The sequence below is a fragment of the Ambystoma mexicanum genome, chromosome 3q (assembly GCF_040938575.1).
Source record: "Ambystoma mexicanum isolate Mex_15411 chromosome 3q, UKY_AmexF1_1, whole genome shotgun sequence".
In the NCBI taxonomy this organism is placed as follows: domain Eukaryota; kingdom Metazoa; phylum Chordata; class Amphibia; order Caudata; family Ambystomatidae; genus Ambystoma; species Ambystoma mexicanum.
Window position 1 is genome coordinate 345334817 of NC_090926.1, and position 19748 is coordinate 345354564.

At 46.9% G+C, this 19748-nt stretch overlaps 1 protein-coding gene across 4 annotated transcripts in view; it reads right to left on the reverse strand.

The window, feature by feature from the left end:
- The window catches only part of LARP1 (La ribonucleoprotein 1, translational regulator), a 1174773-nt gene that overhangs the window by 618859 nt on the left and 536166 nt on the right, over positions 1–19748 (reverse strand). For all 4 annotated transcript variants that reach the window (XM_069653974.1, XM_069653972.1, XM_069653971.1 and 1 more), the window contains one exon: positions 15144–15318. In XM_069653974.1, the coding sequence (XP_069510075.1) occupies positions 15144–15318 (175 nt within the window). The remainder of the gene's footprint in view (positions 1–15143; positions 15319–19748) is intronic.

Here is a 19748-nt window from a genome sequence, read left to right on the forward strand (position 1 = left end):
CTGTTCATGCACAGCTCAAAATTCTCCCTGGTCCATGATCATGAACCAGAGGAGTCCAGGGGAGGAAAGGGATATGGACTACTTTCCTCTTCAGAACAGAGATTTTCCTTCTAAAGTATTGTATAAAGAAAAGGGCACTCAGTACTCTTTGAGGCTCTTGGCGGTGACGTGTCTCCAGACGCATCTTTTGGCAATTTTGTTTCAACATCAGTTTCGACTGTTCTTTTTTTTTTTAATCGTCGAAGCGATCCTTGCGATACTATCGCTAATGCTCAGTTATAGGGATATATGCCAGTTGAGCCAGTGGCTGCGCAGTGGATTTTGTCACCACTAGGGCCTTAAGCGGTGTCGGAGCTTTCGTGTGAAGCGTCTCGACGGCTAGCACCTTCACTTTTGGACTGCCCGGACACATGCCGCTGGCGTCCCCGTCGCCAGGTTGTATTGTCTCCATAGCAGAACTCGCATCTTGCCTATAGGGGCCGGGGACTGATGGAGGATGAAGAACTCTCCGCTGTAAGGTCAATGGCCTCCGAAGTGGAGCCTTGGTCATCGCTAATCCCTTAGTCACACAGTGGCTGTGGCGATGAGTGAATTACTTTCATCCTGCTACATACCGTAGAGAGCCCACCGCTTCCAACGGCGCAACTTAATGGGTCTTGGGCCTTAAAAGTTTACAGGTCACACAGGACACCTCATTGTGGTCAAGTGGAAGACAATTGTTGCACCGACGATGCTGGTCTTTCCACAGATTTTACCTTGTAGGAAGGACAAAACCTAAATTGATGTCATGACCACTGCTTCCAAAGAGTCCGGACCTACCCAACATCCTTGGAAGCAGGCTCATAACATATACTATCGGCACCAGCAAGTCCCAATAGGGACCTTTTGGACCTTGTCCTGGCACCGGTGGTGCCAGGCTCATAGCATGGACCCGTCCCGGCACAGGAAGCGCCGGGCTCATAACAAGTGTAAGAGTGCTTGGGTGGACCTACCTGCAGCAGACCATGCTGATTACTTACCAGCAAGATGTTTCACTCTCTTCTGGCAGGGACTACTTTTCCTTCTGGGTGGGGCAGGCACCACTCCCTGGATCATTGATGCTGGACCTCTTCTGGAAGCAGCAACTCTTTTGTCTGGGCGAGGCTGTGGAAGAAGACACCCAAGCACTCCTATGGACTATTTAAACCACACCCGATTGATGCAAGGTGCTTCGCGTTATTCTGCATCTGCAGCAGGACGCTCACCGTGTCAGCTCCAGTGAATCTTCAGTTCCGGATCATGTGAATACGAAAATTACCTGCTGGGAACCAATCCTCAGTCTTCAGCAGCTCCTGCAAAACAAAAGGCACAGGTTAGGCAAAGTTAGCGGTTCAATTTACCCGATCCATCGGCAGCATTCGAGGCGTTTTTTCTGCATATCTCGTACGGCATCGGGCCTGCAAAGACAAAGAACATTGGTTAGTAACGCTTAGTTACAAAACTGCTTACCTGTGTTACGCTCGCTCCAACTCTGCTTGTGCTGCATTCCGGCACCTGTAAAGACAAAAGACATTAAGGTGCATTCTACAGCCCTAGAGCAGCCTTTCTACTTACTTGCCTTCATATGCACCATCTTCTTGTTACGCTCTCTGCCACAAACCTGGGGGGAGCATCTTCTTCGGCACCGACAGCATCTGAAAGGGAAAAGACAGACATTAAGGAGATAAGACATTTGAAGAGAGCAATCTAAAGGGAACTTTTATACTTACAAGTCACGCTCGTGCAGCACACGGCGGCATCGCTCTCAACTTACCCTCTGCAATTAAGAGGCTGAACTCATATCCAGTGAAGTAACTGGACCCAGCGCCCCTGCATGAGACGCAGGATGGAGAGCCCAGCATTCACCTATTTAAGGTGAGCACAACCATCGACCGAGTACCACGGGGAGAGAGGGGCTTGGAACTTCTCCCAATCTTCCAGGCACTAATACCTTGATTTTCCACTTGCAGACACCTCACCCTTCAGGTCAAACTTTCGGTGAGAAAGGGGCCGAATCCGGGAGCCAAACGAATCCTACGCCTGACATTGAAGACGGTCTCAACGACCAGTCAAGACCCGCGCCTCCGGGGGAACCAGGTGAGCGTTACAATTGAGTCCTGTCCATAGAGCAGGATCAGATCCCGACAACAAACCCAAGGGAACAAAGGGGGGGGGGAGGGAGGGGAGTAATTCTTGAAACGAATGACCCGACTCGCAACTGTACAGGCCGGCCAGAAGGCCCGGCGACGTGGTTGGCAGTGCTGGCCGGATCAACAGCCGTCGAAATTCCATCAGCAGTCTTCAGCGGTGTTGCACAGGAATCAGTCGAAGAGGGTGACGATGAGAATAAACGACCGAAGGTCAAGGAATTTAACAATTTCTTATGAAGAGCTCCACATTAGGGTGACCAGATAGCTGGGTGGAAAAAAAACAATCTGAAGGACCTGGACGCGTGAGGGATTTTGGGTACATGTCACGTTAGGGTTAGTGTTACTGGCACGCCCATGTCGACGTCCCCTTTTGATTCTCGGAATTCAAGTTTCAATACTCCGCGCTTACCACTGATGTCGGACTATATGCACAGCATGTGATTCTAAGCAGATGATCAAGCATCAGAAAGTGCGATACAAAAGTATCCCCATTGCACTGCAAGGTGATGTATGCATTGTCAAAAGCTGGTGGCTTCCTTTCAAGACGGGGAAAAAACTGCAAAAATAAAAGGGTTCCATAGAATATGATAGAGGCAAAGTTTGCAAAAAGAACATCTTCAACAGCCTTTAAACTTGATTGAGTTCGGCTAGACTTTAGGGTCTTTACTGTTCACCATAATAGGTTGGCCTCCCCAAATCCACCTCCAGGGTTGATTTTGGAAAACCATTTGAACAAAGTCTGTTTCACCCTGGAGCTGCAGGTTTCACATGAGAACCAGAAGACTCACGAGATCCAGCGGTTGAACCAGAAAATGTAGCAGCAAAGCAGGATGACTCCATGTTTGTCAATTGGAAATGCAGCAGACACTCACCTAAAGAACCTCAAAGCAGGAACAAAGACCCATGAGGGAGGGTCTCACAAATAGGTACCCCACAGGACTCTGTTAACTGCTGCCCTGCATACATACTTCCAAACACTGCTCCGGCAAGTTAAAGAATCAAGTTCCAGTGACTGATTGCCATTTGGTAAGCATTTAAAACCCAGGCTTTTTTTATTTTTAATAAACTGCAGGTAATTCCATCTGTGAAAGGGTAATCGGCTGATGCAATTCCCCCTTCCTGAACTCAATGCCGAAAGCAGAGTGCATCTGTGCCCTGCTGCATCAGTATCCCAGTTTGCAGCACCTGCTTGACAGTGGCACAGCAGTTCTAAGGTCACAGTTGTCCATTTGGCAACAGCTGTGACAGGAAAGTCTCTGAAGCGCAGAGGCTGCATTTAAGCATTGTCTCCCTGTATCAAACCTGAGGACCATAAATAGATTTTAGGACCGATTTTCTATACTTTGGCCTGATGTATAGAAGGCCAGCCTACTTTAGGGACAACTCTGGGATCTGTAGCCACACCAGTTCAAGGTAGCAAAGCCAAGATTCAGGAGTGGCGAGCATGGTAATTATTCCTCAATGAGTACACCGTGACAATTCAAGGAAAAGTTATTTATGGCCCTATAACACTATAGCAAATGACTACCAGCATGGAATATCACACAAGACTAAATAAAAAACATACAATCACTTGAGTAGTGCAAAATACATAAACCCCTGAAAAAGGAAGCTAAGAATTTGTATTAAGCACTACAGGTCCACAGAGATGCAACACTAACTTTAAAAGTCAATCCCTACAATGTGTGGGGCCTTGTGCCCAAAGGTCCAAAGTTGCAGATTTGTGATACGGGAAAAAGTCAACGGGAGCTTTTGCGGTCCAATGAAGAGTTCCAAAGGGTAGAGTACAGATTATTCTAGCTAATAAGTGACCAACTTTCAGAATACTTGTGCAAGCAATCACAAAGCCAAACTGTTAGGGAAGTATCTAAAAGGGCCAAACTTTTAAAAAGGGAGTTTGGGGTTCAGGTAAGTCCCCCTTGCCCTTTGGGGTCACTCCCGGTAATCAGATTCTTCTTAGGACTTGGCAGGTCTTCTGATGAGGGTCCAAGGTTGCTTTTCCCACCTTCAGCTACAGTCCTTGATGCCCAAGGGTTGCAGGTTCGAGCACTTCTCCAGATGGTAATAAATGCTGGCGCAAGATCTTCAGGATGAAAAACACAGAAGACATTGATGCAGGGGCCCTCCGCACAGTAGTGGATCCAGAAAGGACTGCCACAAATGCACGGCAATGCAGAGGGACACTTGTCACGGTCAGACTACTCCCCTCTCGGGTCCCCTGGATGCTGGAACCACAAACTGTCAGAACTGACTACTGTAGCACAAGCTGTCAATCCCAAAAGTTTCAGACCTGAACATGTAACAGTGACATCTGCAGGACGGTAGCCCAAACTCTAGGTGGGCAGCCACTGGGCGAACCAGGGGCACCTCCGAGGGCTCTCCTTCCCAGTACTCAGGAGCAGGCATCAGAAATGGATGTTCCCTCCACTCCAAGGGTTGAAGCTCCTTCACAGGACTTCTGAAGATAGCAGAAGTTGGTCACCAGGCCATCTTCCAACAGGACCACTATCTCCTTACACATCTTTTAAATGGACAGGATACTTTGCTCTTTCAGGTGTCGTCCAGATCTCTTTGGAACAAAAGCAGGTAAGAGCCAAAACTCCCACTAGCAAACCAAAGATCTTGCCCCCTGTTAGGGAAAATTCTCAAAATGTGCCAATTCCTCCCACCTTAGAGCCCTCCAGCTCTTTTGCTAAACTTTGGGACTTTGAACTTTTCAATTCAATGTGTTTTCTGCGTTTGGTTCTTTTTGAATTATTGAGTCTAAACAACTCCATAGACATCTTTTCATTTGTGTCACACCACCCTTAGTGCAGTGGCACAGAAAAGCCCTTCAGGCTTTCCCAAGGGTTTAACAGCCTTCTCTGGGATAAACTACTGTTTCCCAGAGTAAGTAAAATGAAATTGACTTTACTAGTCTTAAAATTCCTAGAACAAGCACACCCTATCTTACAATAGAATGCTGGAGGGGTTACTTAGTACCCCCCTGTGGCTAGATACTCAGGTAGTCAAATGCTACACTCCGCCGCGCCCCCCCCCCCCCAGAATGGCTGGTGGCAATGGTTTTACAACGAACTACCATGATTTTTCCCCCCGACCGCAAACTATTCATAGCTCGGCTGTTAAACCGCGGGGCCATGTTTTTCAAGATGGCATCTTAGCCCCCTCTGTAGAAACCAGTCCCGATCTTTTTTCGCCATTTCTTTGTGGAAAGGTCCTTCTAGAGTTTGTCACTGCACGCCAAACCTAGTTTGGTCCCTTTGTTCCTTAGTCTTTGGCGGGCTTCAGGAGTGAAGACCGCCTCTGGCGCCCGAGTTTCTGGGGTGGCAAGGAACTGAGGGAGGTGCCCGAAACTGTGCTTTGTCTCCTAGGAGACCCAAATGCACTCTGTGGTGATTGGCTGACTGTCCAGCAAGGACAGCCACCATGCTAGGTGAGTGCCAGCTAGGCTGGAATGAATGGGAGAGAACTGAATAAAAGGAGAGTCTCGGCTTGGAAGGCAGAGTTGACCACTGAACCGAAGAAGAGCTTTACGAGGACAGCTGCTGCAACTCCTGGACCATTGGTTTGCCGGGTGAAGCCCCACTGAAGGTCCTAATCGCCAGGTTCACCTCGACAGAGAAGCCCTGCAAAGGACGACTTCTCCCTTTAAGTTGGAGGGACCAATCAAAGTAAGCCACCTGAATATCTATCTCGGAGCTGGTTGAAAGGTAATGTAAAAAGACAGTACTTAACTCACGGTGAAAGTGCTTGAAACTTTAGCAACTCGCAGGCCTAATCAGCTTGTGCCCCAACATATGATTCTTTTTACAAACTACTTCTGAGAACTTGTGCAGTGACTTTACAGTTTACTTACAAGAACCGCTTTAATCTCTCCAAGACTTTAGCCCATTGACTTTGGCTTAGCCTATAGAATGGGCTCTTCTGGTGAATTCCAAATATCTACACTGTCTAAGAAGTGTAACCTTTCATGTTCCAATAATCATTGCCTTTTACTCCTCTTGAAAAGCATTCAGAAATATTGAAGTGTATGTGTGATATAATTGCATTCTTATGAATGCAATATAACTGACAGAAATACATTAGGTATTTATCAAAGAAATACTGTACGTTGTTTTGAACACCTGTGATTGTAGACCTCTAATATTGTTTACATTCCCCTCTCGGGATAAGCCTGGCTGCTCAGCTCCGCTACCAAAACTGTAGTACACATTTATACCAAAGGATGATTTGCTTGCACCTGTAGTCATTGTGTGTAGTGGTCCCAGAGGGTACTGCATACAAACACTGCCCAACACCCCGAGACCACCACCCCACCCAGCAGTAGGCCAATCAGGACAATTGATGGCACAGCTCATGCATACCATTCAGACACACCAACACCAGTTTGTTGCCAGAAAGTGTTGCGATTGTTTGGTCCCAATCTACAAACACACGCCCTGCAGTAGCCTTAGAAAGGTTTTGGCTTTCCTGGGCACTGGAAGGCAATATAAGGATGTTCCTGTCCTCACAGGTCAGGAAGTAGTGTTAGTGAAAAGATGGCCATGGGACAAGCGAAAAACCTTGTGCAACAGCCATGTTTGGACAATAGCAACAGTAGGTAGCCTAGGCCTAAAGTAAAATGCACCCAAAAACATTATTGCAAAATTAACTGCTGCCACCAGCTTGTCCCCCAAGGCACACAAAGTAATCAACAATACTCGGGGTGTAAGTCTAGTGTTGGTGATTGAAGATGCATTATACAATGTCCACACTTAGACACAATTGTGAATATTGGCCTGCGTTGCATCTAGATAGGACTTTGAATGTTACCATGTCCACACTTAGATAGAACAAGTTACTTCTTACCTTGTAACGTTCTTTCGATGGGATGTTCCTCCGACGTATTCCTTATCTATGATATTTGTATCTCCAGCTTGCTGGCCTCGGAAAATTTTTTCCCAGTAGAGGGCGCTGTGTGTCGACATGCGTCGAGTAGGTGCTCCTCGACGGCCACCGTATCGACGCCGACGTCATCATGCCTATAAATGGCCACGCGCAGCGTCCGTTGCTCAGTTCCGTTTTGTAGAGTAAAGTAGTTATTGTATGAATGGTTACTACCCTTGAAGGAGCGTAAGCTGCAACCACAAGGGAAATGTTACCGCGGGGATGGATGGGAGGGGCGATAAGGAATACGTCGGAGGAACATCCCATCAAAAGAACATTACAAGGTAAGAAGTAACTTGTTCTTTGAAGGGATTGTGTCCTCCGACGTATTCCTCATCTATGATAGACTCCCATAGCAGTGGTATGTGATTGGAGGCGGGAGTAAGAGATGCCATATTACCCTTTAAGAATGAACAGAGTAACACAGCTTTGCCAAATCTAGTCTCTTGACTAGAGGAGGAATCCAGGCTATAAAATTTGGTAAAGGTATGTGCGGACGACCATGTGGCAGCCGCACATATGTCTCTAATTGGTAGCCCTCTTTGAAGAGCTGAGGATGCTGCGATACCCCTGGTCGAATGAGCCGTTAGATTTTGAGGGGGCTCTTTCCCTGCCAGTTTGTAGCATTCCAGAATGGCTAAAATAATCCATCTGGAGATGGTTTGTTTGGTTATTGGTAATCCTAACTTATGTCCTGCGTAACCTACAAAGAGTTGGTCTGCTTGTCTAATTTTAGCAAGTCTACTGATATAAAAACTCAAAGCTCGCTTAGGGTCCAGCCTGTGTAGTCTCTCTTCCTCTTTCCCCGGATGGGGAGGATGATAGAATGAAGGTAATGTGAAATTCCGAAACTACCTTTGGGAGGAAGTTAGGCTTCACCTGTAGCACTACTTTGTCCTTGTGAAAAGTTGGATGAGGAGGTTTACAAGACAGGGCTTGTATCTCGCTAACCCTTCTAGCAGATGTTAATGCTACCAATAAAACAGTTTTGAGGGTGAGAAACTTCAATGAACAAGAGTGGAGTGGTTCAAAAGGAGCACCCTTTAGGAAGTTTAAAACTAGATTTAAGTCCCATAAGGGAACTTGGAATGGTCTTGGAGGGTAAACATTAGTTAGACCTTTCAGGTATTGTATTACCAATGGAATTTTGAAATACGATGGCTCCTCTGCAGTGCGCTTAAAGATTGATAGCGCTGCGAGATAGCCCTTAATAGTGCCAATTTGAAGGCCCGAATTTGCCAATTAAAGTAAGGATAACACTGCAGGTGTACCACATGAAAAGGGTTCGATATTCTTTTCTCTGCACCAGCTGCAAAATGTATTCCAACGGCAGCGGTATAGAGTCTTAGTTGCCGGTCTTCTGGCCGAAAGCAACACCTCCATGACGTCAACTGGAAGGTCCCAATCCTTGTACCTCAACCTTTCAGATACCAAGCGTGAAGGTTCAGGGTCTTGATGGCTGGATGGAGAACCTGACCTCCCTTGTGCGAGAGAAGATCCTCTCTGTACGCTAGACGAATTGGAGGACAGATGGCCATGTCGAGAAGGTCCGGGTACCACGTTCTCCTGGCCCAATCCGGGGCAATTAGGATCATGGTCTTCCGAAACCTTCTCAACCTCCCGATCATTTGAGGAATGACAGGGACCGGAGGAAACGCGTACAGAAGTGGGAACTCCCAGTCCACTACGAACGAGTCTCCTAGAGCTCCTCTCGGGGGAAATTCCCTTGAGCAAAATCTGTCGCACTTCCTGTTGATACTGGTGGCGATAGAGAGATTCCTTCCTGAATTGCCCAAAACCAGAGCTGCATCGCCTCTCTGCACAGTGGCAGTGACCCTACGCCTCCTCTTTTGTTGAGGTAGTGCATGGCCACTGTATTGTCCGTCATTATCAGGACGTTTCTCCCCCGTACAGACGGCAGAAAAGCCTTCAGTGCCAGTCTGATGGCTCTCAGCTCCAAGAGGTTGATGTGTAGTCTGGACTCCGATGGAGACCAACGACCGCTGATGGTCAAGTTGTTGGCATGGGCTCCCCACCCCGTGAGTGAGGCGTCTGTGACTACCGTTATCTCCGGCCATGGTTGCCAAAACAGTTCTCCTTTCAAGATGTTCTCTGGAGAGGCCCACCATTGAAGGTTGTGGGCTACCTTGTCCGGAATCCGGAGGAGATCTGTCATCCTCCCTGAGAATTGCGACCACTGAGTCCTCAGTGCCCACTGAAGGGATCTCATTCTCAGGCGAGCCTCTGGCACAAGGGATATACAGGATGCCATGAGGCCTAGCAACCTCAAAAAGTCGTAGGCTGGGAGACGTTGGGCATTTTGAAACCTGGCGACCATCTGCAGAATATCTTGAGCCCTCATCTCTGGTGGCGAGGCTTTTCCCCGGGACGTGTCCAGGACTGCTCCAATGAACTGGAGTCTCTGATGGTATCATCTGTAACTTCTTTAAATTGAGGGAGAAGCCCAGCCTGTGAAGGGAGTGGCAGACATAATCTAGTTGGATCCGAGCTTGTTCCGAAGAAACTGCTCTGATCAACCAATCGTCTAGGTAGGGGTAGACGTGAATCCCTTCCCTCAGACTTGCAGCCACAACCAACATTAGCTTGGTGAAGACCCTCGGGGCGGAGGTCAGCCCAAATGGCAGAACTCGAAATTGATAGAGAGTTGCCAATTGCGAACCTCAGGTACTTCCTGTGCTTGGGATGGATAGGCACATGGAAATAAGCATCCTGAAGGTCCAGAGATAACCAGTCCTGAAGCTGGAGGGCCTGAAGGATCTGAGAGAGTTACCATCTTGAAACTGTCCTTCCTGAGGAACTTGTTCAATTCTCCTAAGTCCAGGATGGGTCTCAGTCCTCCGTCTTTCTTTGGTATGAGAAAGTAGGGGGGAGTACCAGCCCTTGTTCCTGTCCACTACAGGTACCGGTTCTATGGCACCTTTCTTTAGCAGGTCTACAACTTGCTGCAAGAGGAGCGGATCCGTCACTTTCAGAGAGCTGTTCCCCGGTGGATGACCGAGGGATGCGTAGAAAAGGCAGGCAGTAACCTTGGGCAACTGTCTCCAATGCCCAAGCATCTGACGTAATAGCCTGCCATTCCGTCAGATGGTGAGTTAACCTGCCCCCTACAGGTGTCTTGTGATGGGAGACCTCAGAGTGGTTTGGGAGCGGCTGATGCAGTTGCCGAAGGTAAAGCGGCTGATGCGGCTTTCTTTCCTTTACCCCGTCCATCACGGGTACATTTTCCTTGGCCTCTGAGTCGGCCGTCCTCTGCCTCTTCCATATGAGGAATAATAGCAAAATGACCTTCCTCTCCAAGAGGATCCTGAGGGACGAAAATTAGTTTGTCGGATTGCAGCTCCTAGTGACTTAGCTGCTGCTTTAGATGTTAGTAGTTTTTCCAAACCGTCATCCGCCTTTTTATCAAATAGGGAAGAACTGTCAAAGGGCATATTTAAAAATCTGGCCTGTACGTCAGAAGCAAAGCCGGACTTTCTCAACCACGCATGCCTGCGGATTGTGGTACTTGCCGCCATGGCCCTGCTGATACTGTCAGCAGAAACAATGCCAGTTTGAAGGGACTCACATTGCATCTTTACCATCTGATATTTAAAAATGCGTCCCTTTCTTCTCCTTCCGGTATGCAGTCAGCCGCCGATTAAGCACACTCCCAAAGAGTGTGGCTGAACCTAGCGAGCATACAAGTTGCATTAATACATTTTAAAGCCATGCTACAGGCTGAGAAGACTTTCTTAGTCATGGCATCATATTTTTTATCATCCCTATCCTGAGGAGCAGTGGGGTAAGCAGAAGTACTGCCTGATGAAGTTGCAGCCTGAACCACAAGACTCTCTGGAGTAGGGTGCTTAGATAGTTATTCAGGGTCAGCAGCAGATACCCTATATTTCGCTGACAACTTCTTGTTAACCGCAGGGACAACTTCAGGAGTTTCCCAGTTAGTTAAAATCTTTCTTTGTAAAGCAGAATGAACGGGAACCACAGGATCCTCCTGTGGACCTTTATCCAGAATATCTGTGAGGTCATCCTGTTGAAAAACAGGTGAAAGCGCAGACCAACCCATGAACTCCATAATTCTTGACATTAGGGTTCTATAAGGGGTATCAGCATGTTCCCCTGGGTCTGGTTTGACAAATTCCACTTCTGGGGAAGTGTCTAGGCCACTTGCTTCCTGTAATGCATCCTGAAGGTCTTTTAACCTTTTTCCTCAGAGGCAAAAGTCTCTGGTTCGGGTAATGTGGTCCTCTGCAGCCCAAAAGGCCTTTCTTGATCAGAATCTTCCCCTTCTTCAAAAACTGAAGTTAAGGGGGGATGCTCTGGTCTGTGAAATGGTATAAAACCCATCTCTAAGGCAGAGGGAGCCATCATCAGTGGCCTTGAAAAGGTCGATGTCGTCAGCGCCGATGTAAAAATCCTCGAAGGCGCCGACAAAGGCGTCAAGAAACTGGAAGAGGCCTCGAAGAACTCGAGAGGATTGGAATCCTGCTCGAGTATGTCGACGACGTTCTCGACGTCGTGTCGGAGGCTCTCGGTGTAATCGTTGGCTGTGGAGTAGCCGTGGGTCTTTTATCGGCGTCGATATCGACTCGATCGACGGATGCGAAGAACCCTTCGATAACGGCGCCGATCTATGCTTCGAAGGGGCTTTCGACGATGGCGTCGAAGATGCCATACTTCCCGATGGCTCATGGCGCTTTCGGGTCGACTCTTTCGCTGGGTGCTTCAACTCGCAGCGTTTAGATTTTTTGGGCTTTTCACCCGAGGTATCACCCTCAGCTGACTTCGAGGGGGACGAGGCCGCTTTCTCGAAGACGCTTAGCATCTTTTTTCTGAATTCCTCCCACTCAGCTTGAGAGCTGTGTTTTGTGGGGCAATTTACTCTTTCAGGGGAACTAGAAAACGACGATAAAGGGGATCTTCGTCTTTTTTTCGAGTGTCTAGACCTCGACGAGTGGTGGGAGCCACTTCGAGACCTAGACCGAGAATGCTTTCGACGGTGAGGAAACAAATGTCTCGACTCTACCGTGGAAACTTTGGGGAAGTTAAAATTGACTTACCTCTCTCGAGCTTCCCCTTACGCTCCTTCAAGGCTTTCGCCGTCATGGATAGGCATTCCTCACACTCCGAACACTGGTGTTCGATTCCGAGACACCACAAACAGATCCTGTGAGGATCCGTCAACATTTTCTTCCCACAGTTTCGGCATTTTTTGAAACCGGACCGAGGAGTCGTCGGCGGAGGAGGAAGCCATCGAGTACGAGTCGGTTTTCTCGAGGAATTATGAATATATATCGACTGATGAACTGAGCAACGGTATTCCGAGGCACACGAAGCGCAGAAAAACGGAACTGAGCAACGGACGCTGCGTGTGGCCATTTATAGGCATGATTTCTGCGTCGATACGGTGGCCGTCGAGGAGCACCTACTCGACGGACGTCGACGCACAGCGCCCTCTACTGGGAAAAAAAATGTCCGAGGCCAGCAAGCTGGAGATCCAAATATCATAGATAAGGAATACGTCGGAGGACACAATCCCTTCGAAATGCGAATATTAGCATGGCCACACTTGGACTGAATTGTGAATATTGCCTGCGTTGCATCTGGATGGGACTGAATGTTGGCATGTCCACACCTAGATGGAATCATAAGCAATGGCCTGCACCGCATCCAGACAGTTGTGAGGGTCAACAGGTGCCACACTTGGATAGAACTGAATGTTAGCATGCTAAAGGTCAGGTAACCCACTAACCAATATAAGCTCAAACTCTGCATACTTATCTCACTCAAAAAACTCACAACCATCTTGCACAGCAAGCCGCACGCACTTCACAACACTGCAACACCACATAAGCCGGAGCAACAGCACACGCGGACTGACACCGATCCAATACACGCACCAAAGCTCAGTATCTGGTGTATACAGAGCTGAAGCTGCCAACAGAACACCACTCCTCTCACTATCCTACTCCCTCTTCACCTTACTAACCCTTCCCACCTTATTTGCAGATCCGCCAAAGCGCATGGGGACCAATTCCGTTGGTGACGGTGCGCGGTACAAATACCTTTAACATTTAACATTAAACAATGATAAAAAAGTCACCAAAAGTGATAACACGACAAAGGGAAACAATGTTTCAGAGTACCGACAGCCTAAAGGACGTCTGTTTCCCATGACAAATTAGAAAATACCAGTGCAGTGAAGCTGCAGGCTTAGCTGCAAAAAGTTGGTCAAATTCAAAATAAAAGCATACATTTTGGGGGTCCTTAAACATTGAGGGAAAGGTGCTGTAAAGAGAAATATTTCCTAACAGGGTGCCAAATGCATTGAGTTTACAACTCCCCAATCAGTTTCCCAAGAGGACTTGAATGGTTGGTGCATTTCCCGCGGGAGGTGCCCAGGAGCTGCAGGTGCAAGGATTCTTCCAGTTGCATCCAGGAGTGGCGATGGAGAAATGCAGAAAGCACCGATGCAGACCTATTCAGGGTACTTCCAAGGACGGGTAAGGAGAGTTCCAGAAACGACCATCGCACACAGATGACGGCAGGTGTCCTTCCAGTCTCGGTTGAACCTTCCAGAGCAGAATTTGTTGTAGCTTTTAGGCTGAAATTCTTCAGGAAGGCGATTAACACCACAAGCTAGCGACTACTGAAGTTACAGCGGCAAACGCTGAATAGCAACCGTTCTAGAGAGGTAGCCCTCAGGAGAGCTGGTCAGTCCACCAGGAGGTCCAGGGGCACTTCAAAAGGCTCAGGGCGGTTGGATCCTCGAGAACACGCCGTGACTGGGTTCCACCAGTCCAGGGGTTGAAGATCTGCACTCTACCTATGCAAATCAGGCAGTCTGCGCAGGGCCTTTGCAGAACTGGTAGTCCAACAGGGCTTCACCGGGCCAGATGCAGGAAGGGAAGCTGGGTATCGCCAGGAGTCTTCTTCAGTCAGCTGTTTTACACATGATTCTTGGCTCCAACACTGATCTGATGAAATGGCTGCCGGAGTGTCCCCCCCCCTCCTCGGACACAATATCCAGCCTGGAAGCAAGGCCACCAATGGTAAGGCTCTGCACCATTCAAGCAGCCAGCAGTGGACCAAACGGGGACCATTGCTGGTTTCACTATTGCCCTACAACCAGCCTGTCAGGCAACCCGGTTGTGACGTGGGAACCAGACAGTCTCCCACCCCCTTCATTAGCACTGCACACAAAGGCATTAGCTCACGAACGCAACAGCTGTCCCAGGCAAGTGCATGACTTTATAAGTAATTTCCTGACCCTGGCAAGGCAGGAAGCCAGCCAAATCACAATATGGCCAAACAAGCAAAAATATTGTAGCATGGCCATTTTAGGGAACAAGCCACGTTTAGTAGCCATACGATATAAACAGAAATGCGCACACTAGAAATAACATCCCCCGCCCTCAAACATTGTAAAAATATAATTGCTGCCACCAGCATTTCTTTAGGCACTTAAATTAACCAAAAGTCCTAAGTGTAAAGGACTAGAGGGATACAAAAGTATCCCATTACAAAATTCTGTGTGTGCAAGGTTAAGTCAGAAAGGAAACAGTTTCCCAGTAACACTTGTCTGAAGGACTGATTAGTTTCCCAATTAAATGAGCTTAAGGCCAGGGGAGTGAAGCTGAAAGCTACGCTTCCCTGCAAACAGTCAGGACCGGTTTAAAATCCAAAGTAAAATGTTTGGGGGGGGGAGGAGGGGAATCCCATAGAGCTATGTAGGTTTAGTAGCCAAAATAAATCTTCACTAATGCCCCATTAAAAAGTTCAAAGAGGTAGCATATTTTAGCATTAGCTCCCCACCCCCTGTCAAAGCCTGCAATGTAGGGTTACTAGACTTGGGAAGGAACAAAAGCACGACACGTGTTATAGGGATTAATCAATAGAACAAACTCCAATTTTTTTTTTTTTTTTTTTGCATACTTGAATGTTGATGGAATCAGAGCTTAAATTCTGGAAAAAATGGAAATAAACTTTTTGGCAACCAAGTGACAAAGTGTAGATGTGCTCAGACTTGCTTACCAGTTTCTTTTTGGAAGCTTAGTTTTGGAACAAACTCTGGGCAATTGATAAGTTGTGAGAAGTCCGTCTGAGCAGAATCTGACAAACCAGGACCTGGCAGTGGCCATTTATCTGGATGATCCTTCCTTCGTATTTTCAGATCCCGGATTTCTACTACTTTACTGTCCTTCAGCGCCTATAATGAGAATTAAGAGTTATGGTACTCTTTGGCAATAACTTTTTATATTTGAACAGCAAAACAGTAAAAATCACTAATAGGTCATGCTTTCAAACCAGTTCATATGGTATCTGCTGAAGATAGGATCCGTTGGTACACAGTTACATGATTAGATTCCTGCAACATTAGGAGCTCTTAATGGAAGCGGATCATCGAAAGGTTAGTGTTGGGACTGATTTTATATACTCTGGCCTGGTACAGTATAGAAGGCCAACCTATATTGCGACAGAGCCTACACCCCTCGCCTTGCTACCTTGAGCTGGTTTGGCTACAGCTCCCAGAGTTGGCCAAGTCTTATAAGGTGGTGAGCTTCTAAGAGGTCCACAATGAGTACACGGAGTGAAGCAGTCAAGGAATACTTGGACAAACAGATATACAAACACTTTACTTTTGGCCAAACAATGAAAAATGACAAACAGGTAATTTCACTCAAAACCAAAAAATTAGGCATGTCTATACAATGGTTTAAGCCACAATACAAACCCCTGAAAAGAAAAGTACTGATCTATCAGTACTACAAGTCCACAGAAAATCAATCCCAATTTCAGAAATCCAATCCCAAGGATGTATGTGGCCTTGTGCCCAAAAGTTCAGCAAAGTTCCATACAGTTTTGTGGAGCTAGAAAAAAAATTAAGGTAGTATCTCGGGTCTAGTGAACAGTTCCAAGTGTCAGGGAACACGTTAAACTAGCTAACACACATGTTCCCAACTTTCTAAGTGCTTGTGTGAACAAGCAAAGCCAAAAGGTTTCTAAAAGTTACCAAACTTAAAAAAGGGAATATAGGGGTCGGGTAACTATTGCTACAACTCAACCCCGTACTCCCGATTCTTCACAGGACTTGGACCTTAAATCGACCTGCCAAGGTTGCTTTTCCCCAGTCAGCCTAAGCCCTTGATTCCCATCGGTTGCAGGTTCAATCAGCTCTCCGGTTGGTATCTAATGCTGGTGCAAGATCTTGTAGTTGAATACAGCATAACTATGCTGGGCCCCTCTCAGGACAGGAATGGACGCAGTTAAGCAGTTTTGGACGAGCACAGATGCACTGCGACGCAGAAGGATTCTCTTGCCACGGTCAGACTTTCCCTCCCATCACAGAGCAGTCTTGTTGCACAAGCTGAGGAAAACCCTAGCCCCCAAAGTTCCAGGCATCAACTCCGAGCGGCGACGTCTGCATCATGGTATCCCAAACTCAGAGCTGGTCAGTGACAGGGTGGTCCTGAGGCACTTCCAAAGGCTCTCCTTGGTATGACTGAGCCAACATCAAGAATGGATGTTCCCCTCCTCGGGTCGCAGGATTGCTGGAAATCTTCCACACGACTGGCCTCTACCAGGGCAGCAGCGGATGTTGGTCACCAAGCCTTCTTCCGATAGGTCCAGTCTCCTTGCAAGTCTTGTAGCTAGACGGAAGCCTCAGCAATTTCAGTTTCATCCAGGATCTCGATTGGGTGCAGGGGTCCCCTTTGTATTTGTGACCCAAAAGTTAAAACACTACAAAGTATCCTAATGGTATTTCACGTTAGGGTGATGTTAGCAGTTTTAAAAAGAAAGTGTTCTGCACTGTAGCGACTACTGTTCTCCTAGAAACAGTTTCCTTTCCTCCATATTGTATTGGCATCCCTGCAAGGGGACAGACCAGAGACTTAAGCGCTGCTAAATATTTACTTCCCTTTTAAATTTGGGTTAACAGATGCAGCCCCTCCTTATATGCACATCAGTGAGGATAATGGGTGGGGTGTATGGAGGAAGTAGTGGCTACGTTTAGTCACTTATTAAAGTCCAATCCCCTTTCCTTATACTGGAATAGCGATTACAATGCAAATGATACATTAGTCGATAAGACGCATAGTACAACTGGTAGAGAAAGTCCACAAGAGCTCAGCCTTGTGGTCCTATCCCTTGACCCCTAGAAGGCTTTCGACCAAGTGGTGTTAGGCGGGGGGATTTCCTTTAAATGGTCAAGTCCAACTACAATACTGTGACGTACTGGTAAATTCAAATCACCCTCGCAACAAACAGGTTTCGGAGAGGATTATTAACTACATTGAATATTCTCATCCACACCTGTATCTCATTGTCCTTTGTTCTGCATCTCATTGTCCTTTGTTAAAACAGGTATTCTGCCTGGGTGGACTTCTCCCAGGCGTTTGATACCATCAATAGCGAGAGGTTGTGGCTCAAGCAGGGGTCTACCGGATGGCCTCCTCAATATCCTTATACATCTTCACGAAGACTCCGTTATCAGAGTTCGACTCACAAATTCTGGTCTTCTATCAAAGAATATTAAAACAGGGGGGTCCGTCAGGGGTGTCTTCTGGCTCCTTTTCTGTTTATATTATTCATGGCGGATCTATCAAACTGGTTGCTCGAGAAAGGATTGTGGCGCCTAGGTTTGGGGAGGTAAAATAGTGTGGCTTGCCTATGCAGACAACATTGCTTATGGATCACACTCAAGTCGGGCTGCAGAGGCTTATGACAGCACTATCATAATACGCCAGTCTCAATGACATGACCATAAATCCAGCTAAGTCTAAAATTGTAATCTTTAAATATCCCCTTAAAAGGCCTTGCTTCCAAGATGTCTAATGGAATGGAAATGGTTAAGTCTATATAGACTAATTTTGTGCCCTCAAAAAGCTATGTATGTGGAAGCAGCAGGTCAGCTGGAAAAGAGAACATTTCTAAATAGATTAAGCTCAGTTTGTAAAAACATACTGATAGCAGCAGACACTACCATAGATATTCTAATCCAGAATCCTCTAATGGTAAAGAAACATCTAACCCAAATGGATTGGAACTCTAAAATGAGAGGCCGAATTATCGGCTTCTTGGATGAAAATTGATATGCCGGCACAGATCGAAGCCGGCACAGATCGAATAGGCTTATCTAAAAAAATTCTCAAATCAAAGAATAATATCAGATCTTAAGATTTAGACTAAATTTAGTTCTTACTTTGGAATTGAAGCATATTAGAGACCCAATAGTTTATCCATGTAACGTCTGGGCTAAATGTGAAGATGGTGTTAAGCAAACTACGATCCACTTGTTGTCAGTGCGTGGGGACGTTGACATTGAGAAAGAAAAGATTTGTGCACAATCCGCAATTACTCAATTCCACTCTGTTCTGCGAAAGAATCTTGCAAGGTCAAGAAACTTCTTACTTCTAGTGTAATCTGTTTTCTAACGGATATGAATTTACTATCTGAGAATGGTTAAGGGAATGCTTTGCTGCACATTTAAGCAGATAACTAGATCATTTGTTCTGTTTTTGCTAAACTGTTCCGTTTTTTCCTATATATGAAAGCCTAATTTTAAATTGGTTTTGTTTCTCGTCACTTGTTTTGTGATTATTTTTGTAAGTAGGTTCTCTTTTGTATGTGTAACTAATATCACAATTTTAAAAAACAAAAAAAATATATAACCCCACAACTTTTAGGCTGGTATGCAACCAATTACAACCCATGCTAGCATTTATTAAAGTGGATATTCATAAGCAGAAAACTCATAGGATTTCCTGGATGGGCAGAACGGCAGCAGTAAAGATGGTGACGATCCCTCAGTTGCTTTATCTGTTTTAGGCTCTGCCGTTGGTGGTCCCAAATAGCTACTTTAGCAACATGGGGAAATCCAGCAGTTTTAGATGACAGCAAGAGGCCAAGGATCAACCACAAACTACTGATGTCCACCAAGTAGGGAAGGCGTACTTGCACTCCCTAACTTCATACTGTATTAATTACAAGTTACTCACCATAATCCCTTTTTCTCCATACTGCATGGGCATGAGACTTTTCTGGTGAAAAAGGTTCCACCTTCCCCTTTAAATTTAGTGGGGCTGCCCAGGGAGCATGCGCTGCCCTGAATCCGCCCTCCGGCGCCCACCGTAGTCCAACTGCATCCAAACAGTAATGCGTGCAGAAAGCTGAGGGGGTGGCCCAAGTGGCCACCCTGCTTATGACTTGCCAAGAGACATGGCGCTGGAACGCAATGGCTGTTACCCTGGCCCCGACTGCATGAGTGCATGTTGGCCGGAAGAGGCTTCCGCTGGCCCTTGTACGCCTCCTTGATGGCAGAGACCATCCAGCGGGATATGGAGGCCCGATAGCCTGGTCTTGAGCATCTGAAAGTGAGAAACAGAGCGCCCGATTTGCAGAAAACCTTGCTCCTGTCAAAGTAGAATTCATGGGCACCCGACATCCAGGCAGTGTAGCACTCTGTGCTTCGTCCTTAGGATCGGCAAAGAATGCAGGAAGGACCATTTCCTCGTTCAAGTGGAAAACTAACGGCACCTTGGGAAGAAATGCTGGGTGTCCCTGCAGGACTTGTCCCTGTGAAAGGTAGTATATGGTTCTGAGGCGACCAGCGCCTGGATTTCGCCAAATATGAGCCGA